Here is a 12,500-nt window from a genome sequence, read left to right on the forward strand (position 1 = left end):
CTACAGGAAGATAGCAGAGGAGTCCGGCGAGAAGACCCCCCGGAGCTGTGCAATAAAGTATTTTATCTCGTGTGTTGTGTTTTTTTTTTGTACTTTTATTTTACAGGTGAATGGGTAGGGGTACATTGTACCCCATACTCATTCACATAGGGTGGGGGGCCGGTATCCGGGGGCCCCCTTATTAAATTCCGATAAGCCCCCCGCCCGCAGACCCCGACAACCAACGGCCAGGGTTGTCGGGAAGAGGCCCTTGTCCTCATCAACATGGGGACAAGGTGCTTTGGGGTGGGGGGGGGCCGCACTTAGCCTGGTACGGTTTAGGAGGGGGGGCGCTCGCTCGCCCCCCTTTCCTGGCCGGCCGGGTAGCGTGCTCGGACAAGGGTCTGTTGTGGACTTGGGGGGGACCCCCACGCCGATTTTTTTTCGGCGTTGGGGTTCCCCTTTAAGTCCATACCAGGCGGCGGGGCCAGCGGCGTTTCCTTCGCGGGCCCCGCCTACCTGGATACCCGCTCGAAATGAGCGGACTTTTCTCCGGGCGGGAAAAGTCCGCTCATTTCAAAAGTACGGCGGACTGGCATACACACGGGCGGATTGTCCGCCGAAATGCGAGTTCGACGGACAGTATTACGGAAATTCCGAAACACTTAGTCCGCCCACGAGCGGACTGTCCGCTGAAATGTGTTTCGGCGGACTAAGTTGGCCAGACAGTCCGCCCGTGTGTACGCGGCTATATGTATATCGTGCCCACCTGCAGTGAGGAGATAATGTGCTGTAACCTCTAGCAACCAACCAGCGAGCAGTATTACTGTACAGTAATCTCTAACTACCAATTAACAAGCAGAAATCATTTACTATAACCTCTAGCAACTAATCAGTGAGTCGTAATGTGTGCTGTAACCTCTAACAACCAGTCAGTAAGCAGTAATGATATGATGTAACCCAACGCCTATTTTTTACCAATATCTGCAATTGCGCCATGCTGTGGCAGCCCAATTTGGTCTTCAGCAGGTTCAGCTCACCCATTCTGAGCCGGAGAAATTGCTATTGGAGGAAGACCATTCAAAACATCTCCAGATATTATTTCGCCCTGCTGACCTCTTCGTTATCTAGGATGGAGAGAGTGGAGGCTCAGGGGAGAACTGATAATCCCATCCCCTACAAAGGACTCCTGGGCTGAGGTCACTGACTCAATGTTTTCATCTGATTTCGGCCGGCAGGGACAAAATTATCCAGTTTAATTATCTCCACCGAGTATATATTATACACCTGCAAGCCTTCATAAGATGGGCAGAGTGGAAACACCAGAGTGGCTTAGATGTAGGGGATTACTTTCATACGGTATGGCATTGTCCTGGCCAGATGCCTATTGGGTGACTTTATGGAGGAGGAATTGTCAAAATCCAAATAGACTGTTAAGTATACTTTTTTTCCTATGCTAAAAAGGCGTTAGCTCTGAAGTGGAAGGATACAAGGCCTCCGTTCCTCCTTTATTGGGTGGAGCCCTACCGAAATATAATCTCTGCCACAACCGAGATATCCATCTCTTCAGGCGCCGGTCGTCTGTACGATAACAGTGGTCTCCGCGGCGGATTCGCCGCAAGATCACCGCTATCGGCGGCGGGAGAGGTGCCACCCCCCCTCTCGCCACCCTCCCGCACCTTCCCGGAGCCGTCGGTAGTGGCGGAGGCGATCGGGTCCTTTTCCTAGCTGGGTATGGAGATGAGTGAGGCTAAGATGGCCCCCAGTCGTCTCTATACCATAGGAGGGCGGAAGCGACGTCAAAACGTCACTTCCGCCCATACCTCTTAAAAGGTATATTTTTTTTTAAATGTAATTTTTTTTATTTTTATTTTTTTTGCATTTTAGTCCAAATATGAGATCTGAGGACTTTTTGACCCCAGAGCTCATATTTAAGAGGACCTGTCATGCTTTTTTCTATTACAAGGGATGTTTACATTCCTTGTAATAGGAATAAAAGTGATCCATTTTTTTTTTTTTTTTAAAACAGTGTAAAAATAAAAAAAATCAATTAAAATAAATAAGAAAAAAAAAAAGTTTTTAAAAACACCCCGTCACGACGAGCTTGCGCACAGAAGCGAGCGCATACGTGAGTAGCATCCGCATATGAAAACGGTGGTCAAACCACACATGTGAGATATCGCCGCGATCGGTAGAGCGAGAGCAATGATTCTAGCCCTAGACCTCCTCTGTAACGCAAAAAATGCAACCTGTAGAATTTTTTAAATGTCGCTTATGGAGATTTTTGAGGCTAAAAGTTTGACGCCATTCCACGAGCGGGCGCAATTTTGAAGCATGACATGTTGGGTATCAATTTACTCGGCGTACCATTATCTTTCACAATATAAAAAAAAAAAATTGGGCTAATTTTACTGTTGTCTTATTTTTTTTATTTAAAAAAGTGAATTTTTTCCAAAAAAAAAAAGTGTGCTTGCAAGACCGCTGCGCAAATATGGTGTGAAAAAAAGTATTTCAATGACCGCCATTTTATTCTCTAGGGTGTTAGCAAAAAAACAATATAAAATGTTTGGGGGTTCTAAGTAATTTTCTAGCAAAAAAAACTGTTTTAAACATGTAAACACCAAATCTGAAAAAGAGGCCTGGTCCTTAAGTGGTTAAAGAAACCTATCCTGCTTCTAACTAATACACCGTTTTACTTTCTGCATTACCTCATCCCCCATCGCCATTACCTTTTGTATCAATTGAACCTCCCTGTTAGATTGTAGGCTCTAATGAGCAGGGCCTTCCGATTCCTCTTGTACCAATTTGTAATGTGTGCCTTAATTTTGTTAAATGCTGAGAAAACTGTTGGAGCTATATAAATCCTAAATCATCATGATCATCATCATCATCTTCTATGGGGAGCACACACATACATTCACTATATGTGTGAAGGTTGTGTGAAAAAGGAGTCTAGTTTGCTTAAGTTATATCCAATTGCCCCGACTACAACTATAAAATTTGACTCCATATGGCAAAGTAGAATGAAACAGTAAGTAAACCCCCCTATTGTATGGAGCCAAGGAAGCTGCCATCTTTGCCTTGAATCAACAGCTGACATGATGCTGCACATGTGATCAATTATGACACCAGCCATCGGATGGTTTGACAGTTTGATTCAAAGCAAAACCAATGGGAGTGTTACATTTCCGGCACGTGCCGGAAATGAAAAGTTTTATGGATGGGTTTACTTCCGCTTTAACTTCCAAAAATATATTATTGCAAGTTTCGATCTAGTGGCCTGATGTACACTTTTTTTTTGGGTTAAACACGTATTGTTTATTGAACAGTATTGCATAGAGTACAATCACAGTGGTAAACACCGAACAATCAAAAGGTGTTGCGTCAGAACCATAACAGTAAATAAAGAAACATTTCTCCGTTGCAATAGACAGTTTGGATCACAGCTAAACAATGTCATAGCACATACATGTCATTTACTTCAACATTACATCAAAGTTCCTGATCACACGTGGCAGCCTCCCGCAACCACCTATCCCAAATTTTATTGTATTTAGCTGGGCATCCCCTATTTTTATATATGAATTTTTTATACGGGAGCGTGGAGTTAACTTCCCGTTTCCAGTCCTCCACCCTGGGCGGAAGTGGTCTCATCCACTGTCTAGCTATAACCTTTCGAGCAGAAAACAAGGTTTCCTGCAGAAAAGTTTTGGTAAATTTATCCAATACTTCGGGAAATATCCCTAGGAGACAGGGTTTGGGGTTGAGGGCCAAGGGTGAGCCCATAACATCATGTAGAAATGATACTACTTGTATCCAAAGTTCCTGCAATTTGGGGCAAGACCAGATAAGGTGGAAAAATGTTCCAGTCTCAACAGTACATATCGGGCAGAAAACAGATTGATTCGTATTATATTTGGCGGTCCTAAGGGGGGTGAGGTACGCTCTATGCACCATGTAAATTTGGGAAAGCCTGTCTTGGAGCCTAGGGGACCTGATGTACACTTTTACCTTCCAAACATACCTTTGCCACTCTCCTTCCCTGTTTTCCTAGGGGGTCCTGGTCAATGTATATCAACAGACGGTTCTGTAAAAGCTCCTTGGCTTCTTGTGAGATGGTCCTCAAGTCATTTGACATAATAAATGGAGCTGCCAGGATTGCCCAAATGGCCAACTGAGATTTAGATTGTTCATAACTCAATCCAAAGTCTCCAGTTATGAGCTACAAAATACAAACATGTTAATTTTATTTCAAATGTATATTATTATATTATTACATAAGCTTGAAGCTAAAAATCAAATCATTTAAAAAAAAAAAAAAAAAGGGCAAACCTATAATCTTATATTGTTGATAAGAACATAATTTGCCATATTTTCTAAATTTCTGCTAGATCAGGCATTCAACGTGGCCACATTGCTTTTGTTTCAAACTACAAGTATCAGTGGATTTCTTGTTGATATTTGTAGTTGTTTTGACAGTTTCACAAGTTACTTATGTAGGACACATCAGTAAGTGCCAGAGTCAGATGAAGGCCAGCTGGGTCCTTAGGCATCACAGCAGTTTTGGCACCTGCATTGGCTTATAAAATGGGCAGCACAGTGTTCAGAGCGGAGAATAATAGGATTTTTGTACTCACAGTAAAATCCTTTTCTCTGTAGTTCACTGACTGGCACAGATCCTTTAGTCTTGACCATTGTGTTGTTCAGGAGGGGACTAGGCAGAACATGTTAACATGTACAAAAAAACAGAACTTTCTAGTTCCGCCCAAGGGGCGGTCCCTTCATTAACAACCCTCCAGTCTGCTTCCTGCAGCCTCAGTATGGCAACAAGTAATATAACGTACAACAATAAGAGGGGAGGGTGCTGAGAAAAGGATTTTACAGGGAGTACAAAAATCCTATTTTCTCTTACGCTCCTTGACTGACACAGCTCCTTTATTCTTGACCATTGGGACATTCCCAAGCAGTATCATAAGGAGGGGTGGGAAACGGCATAAAAGAACTTCACCCACATTCAGAAGTGCTCCCATACAAGGGAGTCACCACCTTATCTGACCGCATCAGAACTTGCGGTAACAATGCAACGGTGCATTATACTCAAAAGCAACTGTATTTTCTTTAAAACAGAAAAAGTAGTGCAGAATTCCAACATTACACGGCCACCTGCAAACTTGCAGCCAAGCAGGCATCAGACGATGCGCTTACATCCACTTAGTAGAATTTGGTAAAAGTGTGAACGGACGACTTAATTGCCGCCTTACATGCCAGAGCGACTGACACACGATGTCGGAAGCCCAAGATGCCCCAATTGTCCTGGTGGAATGGGCCATGGCAGGAAAGGGGGGGCACTTGCCCCTTAAAGGCGTAGGCCTGTACCTGTACCACATCTGTCTGACCCACCCGGAAATGGTGATCGACTAGACAGCCATACCTCTGTTCTGGACCAGCTACCAAAACAAACAGATGTAACTCCCGATGGGGAGCCTTGGCAGACAAATACATCCTTATAGCCATGATCACGTCCAGGGAATAAAGGGCCACCTCTTAGAATGTGTCGGTTTTAGGACACAGACGGTAACACAATATCATCATTGATGCGGAATGCCGAAACCACCTTCGGCAGAAAGGAAGGTTGAGAACGTAACACCACCTTATCCTAATGGTTAACCATATAGGGCAACTTGAAAGACAAGGCCATCAGTTCCAAAACCATCCTGGCCGATGTAATGGCCACTAGAAAGACCCTTTTTCTGAGAAAGATTCAACAAGGGAATTCCTCTGATGTTCTCAAACGGCAGTTTCTGAAGCACTGATAACACCAGGTTCAGATCCCATGGGGTAATGGTGGACGCACTGGAGGGACTACAAGTCGGACATCCTGAACAACAGTGATCACTAGAAGTGAGATGCCAGGGGTCACTGAAAAAAGACAGCCAAGGCTGATATTTGTCCCCTAATGGTGCTTGCAACCAACTTCTGGTCTACTCCTTGCTGTAGAAACAGCAGGATCCTGGGAACTGAATAGGTGCATGGATGTCATTCTTTCTCCTCACACATAGAGATGTATGTCTTCCAGGTACGACGGTATATCTTCTGAGAAGATTTACGTGTACTCAACATAGTTGAGATCAACGTGTCCGACAGGCCTCGGTACCTTAGCATCTGGCTCTCAACAGCCATACCGTTAAAAACAGTTATGATAAAACAAGATGGAGAAGCGGACTTTGACACAGAAGGTCCTCTCGCAACGGCGGTCGCCAGGGAGCCTTCGCAACCAGGCGTACTAGGTCGGCGCGTCAGGGACACCAAGGCCAATCTGGGGTATTAGTATTACTGGAACTCCCTCGGCCTCCACTCTGTAGGGCAGATGTGGTAGTAGCTTTTGCGGAAGAAAGTCGTAGATCCGCCGGTACTGATCCCATGGAGCCACCAGCGCGATTGATGCGTCAGTCCAAGGATCTCATATCCTGGATGATAATCTCGCCCCCTTCCGATTGAGACAGGAGCCAGGCAATCCACGTCTGGTGTGCCCCACCATAGGCACAATAGCCTGAACATGTCTGGATGCAATGCTCATTCTCCTGGGCCCAACATCTGGCAACTTAGATAGTCCACCTACCAGTTTCTTCCTCCCAGGATGTAATGGCCGACAAGGCTGGTACCTGTCGCTCTGTCCACTGAAGGATGTTAGTGACCTCCCGTGCTGCAGCCGAGCTTTTTGTTCCTCCTTGATGGTTGACATATGCCACTGCCGTGGTGTTGTCTGACTGGATCCTGATCGTACGCCCTCATAGTCTCGTTGACTATGTGGAGAGGCAAGCCTGATCGCTCGCAGTTGGAGCATATTGATCGGCAACTTGGGTTCCTCATCCAACCAGAGACCATGGGTCGACTGTACTCCCAGTACTCCACCCCAGCCGGTCAGGCTGGCATCTGTTGTGATCACAGCCCAATGCAGAGGTAGGAACAACTTCCCGGACCTCAGCCACCAGAGCAGGGAGTCCCTGACCGACTGGCTCACCTGAATCTGCCGATCTAGGGATAACGGAGATATGTCCCATTGTGTCAATATCTCCTTCTGCAAGACGCTGGTAGAAAATGGGCATACGGTACTGCCTCGAAGGAGGTCACCAAGAGGCCAGAACTCGCATGCAGAAACGCAGTAACGAGCACCTGTGGTTCAGTGATAATTTTACCACGGCTCTGAGAGTCTGCAGTTTGTCTGAAGGGAGAGGCACTACAGCGCTGAATCGGTATGAACACAAACTTTATAGTTCAACAGCCACCCAATTACCTGCAGGGTTGCATGGTGATCCCCACATCCTCCTTTAATTCTGAGGCGGAAGCTGCTCTCAGAAGGAGGTCATCCTGTAACTTACGATTGCAATCCTGCGTTGTCTCAACGCTAAAACTGAAGTCAATACCTTGGTAAGGACTCGGGGTGCTCAAGCCAATCCAAAAAGGGGGAGCCACAAACTGGTAGTGGGCTTCCGACTGCATTTCGCAGAACCCGCTGATGCCTGAAGCATATGGGTATGTGCGGGTACACATCCTGGATGTCCAAAGATGCCAGGGAGTCCCCCTGATGGAGTGCAGCGACAACTGAGCGAACTGATGTTTTGCCCATTCGGTAAGTGTCTGCGACACAAGTGCTGTGGTCAGTACTGGTTGTATTGCTGACCCCCCAACCGTAAATAAAGAACGGGCCACTGCCTCGGTTCCTGACCATGGGGTCCTAAAACACAGGAACCTCTTCTACCGGTATCGTGGTTACTTTTGTTTAACCTGGATACTGGGGGGTCCATGACCGGAGGAGCCGACCATTATTTAGGAAGGCTCTCCTCAGGGGGGAACGCACCGCCATGCGTTTTGGGACCTAAAAAGGTCCGTTGCGGTCGCCCCCATTCCTATAGATGAATTTATCTAAATACGTCAGATACGGAAACACCTAGGTGTACTGGCTGTCTTACGGGACCCAAAAGGGGCCGAGGAATCTGCAGTGTCCTGAATTTTCAGGGTATCACCCCATCTGTGATAAGTGCTCCAACAAGTGGTTTTGTCGCACGCGGACCTGGACGAGGACTCATCCTCACTGTCCGATCAGTCCTGGTCAGCGCCATCTGAAACAGAGGTCACAGCCTCAGCGGAGCCCGAGTCTGCGTCAGAGCTCTCCCTGGAGGGCGGGGCGCATTTTACCATCCTTGCGCCCACACACCACCTCCACTCCACCTTGGCAACTAACGTGTTAAGGACCGCCGACAAGCGTCTAGAGGCACTGCTGCACTGTCTGCAGACGAAATGGCTGTAATTACCTGGATTTCGGGGGAAGAAACACCAGTTTCTGAAGTCATGCTGGCCCTACCCTGTCTGCCACCTGTTGGGGACTTAGGACAGTGATGGTCCCACCCTACTAACTGCTGCAGGCTGAGGGGCCCCCACAGCAGGACTCACCACCCTGTCCGAGTTCTGCGCTGTCCAGCTAGGTGTGCCCGTGTCCTGTGTCAGCTCCCAGATGCTTGTGAGAGAAAACCGCACTGAGCCCCAGAGAACAGCACTGAGCATGGAAAACTTGTTCAGGCTTCAACAAAATGGCTGCTGAGCATCCAGTACAAAGGACATAATCACAGGGAAAATGGCCGCCAGACCACAGTAAAATGGAGTCTGACCATACTTCTCCAAAAATGGCAGCCGAGCACTGTATGCAAAAAGAGACAGTGAAAACAGGTAGAGGAAATGGCGTGAAAACAGCGCTATAGCGATCAGCAGACACAGACCTCCAAACACCCAGGGGAGAGACCTACAGACATCCAGGGCACAACTACCCAGCGCAGCCCTCACCCAAGGTAAGGGGGGGGCCCCTGTCTATGGCACACACACCACTCAGCAGCCCATGCAGCATCCCCCATGGGGGGGGGGGAGAGACAGGGAGAGAAGAGAGGGAGGTGAGGGACCCCCGAATCGACCACCCAGGGAATTCTCAGCTGCTCAGCCACACCGAGGCAGGGAGAGCTGTACTTACCAGTCCTGACGAGCTGGGGAACATTCCATCACAGACCCACTCTCTGATCAGTATGGGGTGGCTGCTGGCCCGGCACACTGTGACGCAGACATCAGTAGCCCGGTCATATGTGTGCCCCGGAGCATTACACTCACCAACCGCCCCTGGAGCTCTGGTCCGCACACGCTCACTGGCCAGGCTGGGGAGACTACAAGGATATGGGTATGCAGCCTGTCACCCAGCCGGCTCTTGATAGCAGATCACAGGATCTTAATCTTGCGCAAAAGGCAACCTTCTACAGAAAAAATCCACAGACCGATAGGCCCGCAGGGTTCCTAGGTCCTTCTTCACAAGGCAGAATAAAACTGAGGCTGCAGGAAGTAGGCTGGAGGGTTGGGTTGTTACTGAAGGGACCCCCATTGGGCGGAACTAGAAAGTTCTGTTTTTTGTACATGTCAACATGTTCTGCCTAGTCCTCTCCTGAAGGTGGCGTAACAACCCAATGGTCAAGAATAAAGGAGCTGTGTCAGTCAGTGAACGTAAGAGAAATGTTTTTTACAGCACAGAATACGTAGTGGAGATGTATAGTGAGGAATGCTCAACATGGCACATATGATGCAAGGTGGAATTTAGAATACATGGAGCCTGATCTAGCCTCATGGCCCCTGACCCTACCTGGATGCCTTCTAATGATGCTGCCAACAAGTGCACAAACTGCCTGTAACATTAGTGTACATGTAAGCATAGTAATTTAGATGCCTGTGTACATTTATGACATCCATCAAAACCATCCTGATGCCTTAGTTAGAAAAGGTGTGATGAGCTACAATGATGGTGGTTGTTTGGATCAGACTTGCACAAATGTTCCTATCTTATTTTGGTTTCTAGGTCCTGGAAACAGAACATATCATCCAAACTTTTATATTAAAAAAGTACAAATAGGAAACTAAATATAGGGGCATAGAGAACATTTAGAATTACATATTCCAATATGATCACAGTTAAAAGCAAACAGCATTCAACTCACCATATCTGGATCATTCCACCTGCCTGGGCCAGCGACTGACTGTAGCGCATCCTGGTTGAAGGCAAACCACTCTAGGATACTCAGCACACTGTCCCAAGAATCCTGAATATCATCATAGTTTCTCCACAAATTACAAATACTGCCAAGCAACGTGTAATTCACCTGTATGGACAGATTGTCAGGTTAAGTGAACATTTCTTTTTGAATCTAAATGCATACTTGAACTCCAGAATAATAGTTAAATAAGAAGTCTACACTAAACTAAAAACAAATTATAGGTGGAGGCTAGGGTGTATTTCGACATGTTTAGCTGCTGATGACTGCAGGAGCAGATAATAAAAAAAAAAAAGAAAAAAAAAAAAAAAAAAGAAAGACTAATCATCTAGATTTCCTTTCTGCCCGTTTCATCAATAAAACCCTCCCTCTTTAATGGTTGTCTGTGCCAATACTCACTGTTCAGTTTTCGAAAAACTCTGGCATGCCTTATTACCTGATAGCCATTTAAAAGTCCAAGCAAAGGGTATCCTGTACCTCCTAATCAGAATGCCCTTGACATGGCCAAAAATTAACCCAAAATTGTGTAACTTGCCTTGTTAGATTTGCCATAAAATTTTCACTACCAACCAAACACTTACTTGAGGAGGAAGACCACCTTCATATGCAGGCCAGCTGCAGGAATACAAGATTGGCCTCCCAGTTGCATTCAGTGCATAACTCATTTTAGGGTATCCTGGAACAGAACAAAACAAATACATCCTACGTGTTAAACACATCCTGCGTGAAAACATACCTAAAATATACTTATCTGAACCACCGCCCGCACTACACAACGGGCACCTCCAAGTATGCCGTGAATCTGGTATGTGTTATCTCTTAAAAGTACAAGTCTGGTATGCTTCCCCTGTTATCGCAGTTTAGACAGCGTCTTTTTAGGAGTTTCTCCTACATACTGTGTTTGTTGCTTATTAAAGCACAGTGCCACCCAAAAGTGGAACTTCTGCTTGTTGTACTCCTTCCCCCCCTCAGGTGCCACATTTGGCACCTTTGGGGGGAGGGGGCAGGACACCCGTCTTTTACAGGTATCCTGTTCCCACTTCCGGGAGCTTCAGGTATTGACATCATTGCCTGGGCTCCCTCCTTCCTCATCATTCCCTGGCTGCCAGGCCAGTAGGAGAGAAGAGCAGAGCCTCATGCGTGCGCAGTAAGGTTCCTGGCGTGAAGCCGTAAAGCTTCACTGCCGGGTTCCCTTACTCGCAATGGAGGCGGCATGCACCTGACAGCTGATAGAAACATCGGCTGCAGTGTGGACATCACTGGACTCCAGGTCAGATAAGTGTCCAATCATTAAAAGTCAGCAGCTGTAGTATGTGCAGCTGCTGGCTTTTACCTTTTACAGTGTTGGGTGGACCTTCGCTTCAAAGACTTTTTGCTCACCAGACAGTGCTAGTGTATCCAAATAAAGCTAGCCATTAATGGATCAAAATTTGTCAGGTTCAGCAGGGACCAGCTAAATTTGAATCTGTCTATGGTCAGTTTTGTTCCAGAAAAACCCAGTGATCAATTCCTCTTGAACAGCACTGTTAGAAAATGCGTGATTGATCAGTGTATTCCGGCAGCACAGAAGTCCAGATGTCAGAATATAATAATGCAGTGGAGAATATTCCTGCATCCACCTCAAATGTGTGGTTGGGGAAAACCGTTTGTTGGTCACCTAAGTCCAGCCTTAACCGTTTTGTCTGTTTTTGCATTTGGTCTAAGCCTGTCTTGTATATTCTGGTCTTATTTGGTTATCTGACCTCTTTTGGCTGTTGCTCCTGGTTATGACCATCTGTTCCTGCCTATGTTCTTTGTACTGGAGTTCTGTCTGTGGTTGTCTAACAAGAATATTCTGTAGGATGCACACTGGCTTTTTATCTGTTGCACCTTGGTGAGAGCCATTTACCCTCACCTGGCAATGCAGCATTGTTCTGTGCGTCTCCTTTTATACCTTATCTGTCCTTCTTGGTGTTTAAGAAAGTCCTGGACTGGAGACTTGGGAATAGTTCAAACAGCTACGTACAACCAGTAGTTCCCATCCATAACATGTTTCCTGCACATCTGGTCATATCTCCCCTTCAGTGCTCCAGGTGCTCTCAAACCATTAGTGGCTCATGTATCAAAAGATTAAGCTATTTTTTTTGGGCTTAAAAGCTTTATCCCCTCCCACCTTGATTGCCCATCTCAGTGATAGTTTAATGTGGTAGCTTAGGAGGTACTGACCCAGGAGTGGGCCCATTGTACTTTTATATGTCAGGATAACCAGATGCAGACCATCCAGCAACTGAAAAGCAAAATAACTGACTTGATGTGCAGGTAAACCAGAGGTAACTGTTGTGTAGCACCTGAAGCAGTCTACTTGGGTATAGATCTCTTCAGAATTACTTGCAATGAAATGTCTTATGTATATTAAGGTGTTATAAATAAAATTTATGATACAAAAAAGCCTACAGACCTAAA

At 46.3% G+C, this 12,500-nt stretch overlaps 1 protein-coding gene across 1 annotated transcript in view; it reads right to left on the minus strand.

The window, feature by feature from the left end:
• NAGA (alpha-N-acetylgalactosaminidase) overlaps positions 1 to 12,500 on the minus strand; it is a 69,940-nt gene that overhangs the window by 8,681 nt on the left and 48,759 nt on the right. The window contains exons 4-7 of the mRNA XM_077448973.1: positions 12,496 to 12,500; positions 10,640 to 10,734; positions 10,005 to 10,166; positions 4,004 to 4,201 (exon numbers count right to left, since the gene is read on the minus strand). The exon at positions 12,496 to 12,500 is cut by the window's right edge and continues 173 nt beyond it. Of these exons, the coding sequence (XP_077305099.1) occupies positions 4,004 to 4,201; positions 10,005 to 10,166; positions 10,640 to 10,734; positions 12,496 to 12,500 (460 nt within the window). The remainder of the gene's footprint in view (positions 1 to 4,003; positions 4,202 to 10,004; positions 10,167 to 10,639; positions 10,735 to 12,495) is intronic.

This window comes from Lithobates pipiens, unplaced genomic scaffold (genome assembly GCF_037356315.1).
Source record: "Lithobates pipiens isolate NorthernLeopardFrog02 unplaced genomic scaffold, aLitPip1_a1.2 Scaffold_22, whole genome shotgun sequence".
Taxonomy (NCBI): domain Eukaryota; kingdom Metazoa; phylum Chordata; class Amphibia; order Anura; family Ranidae; genus Lithobates; species Lithobates pipiens.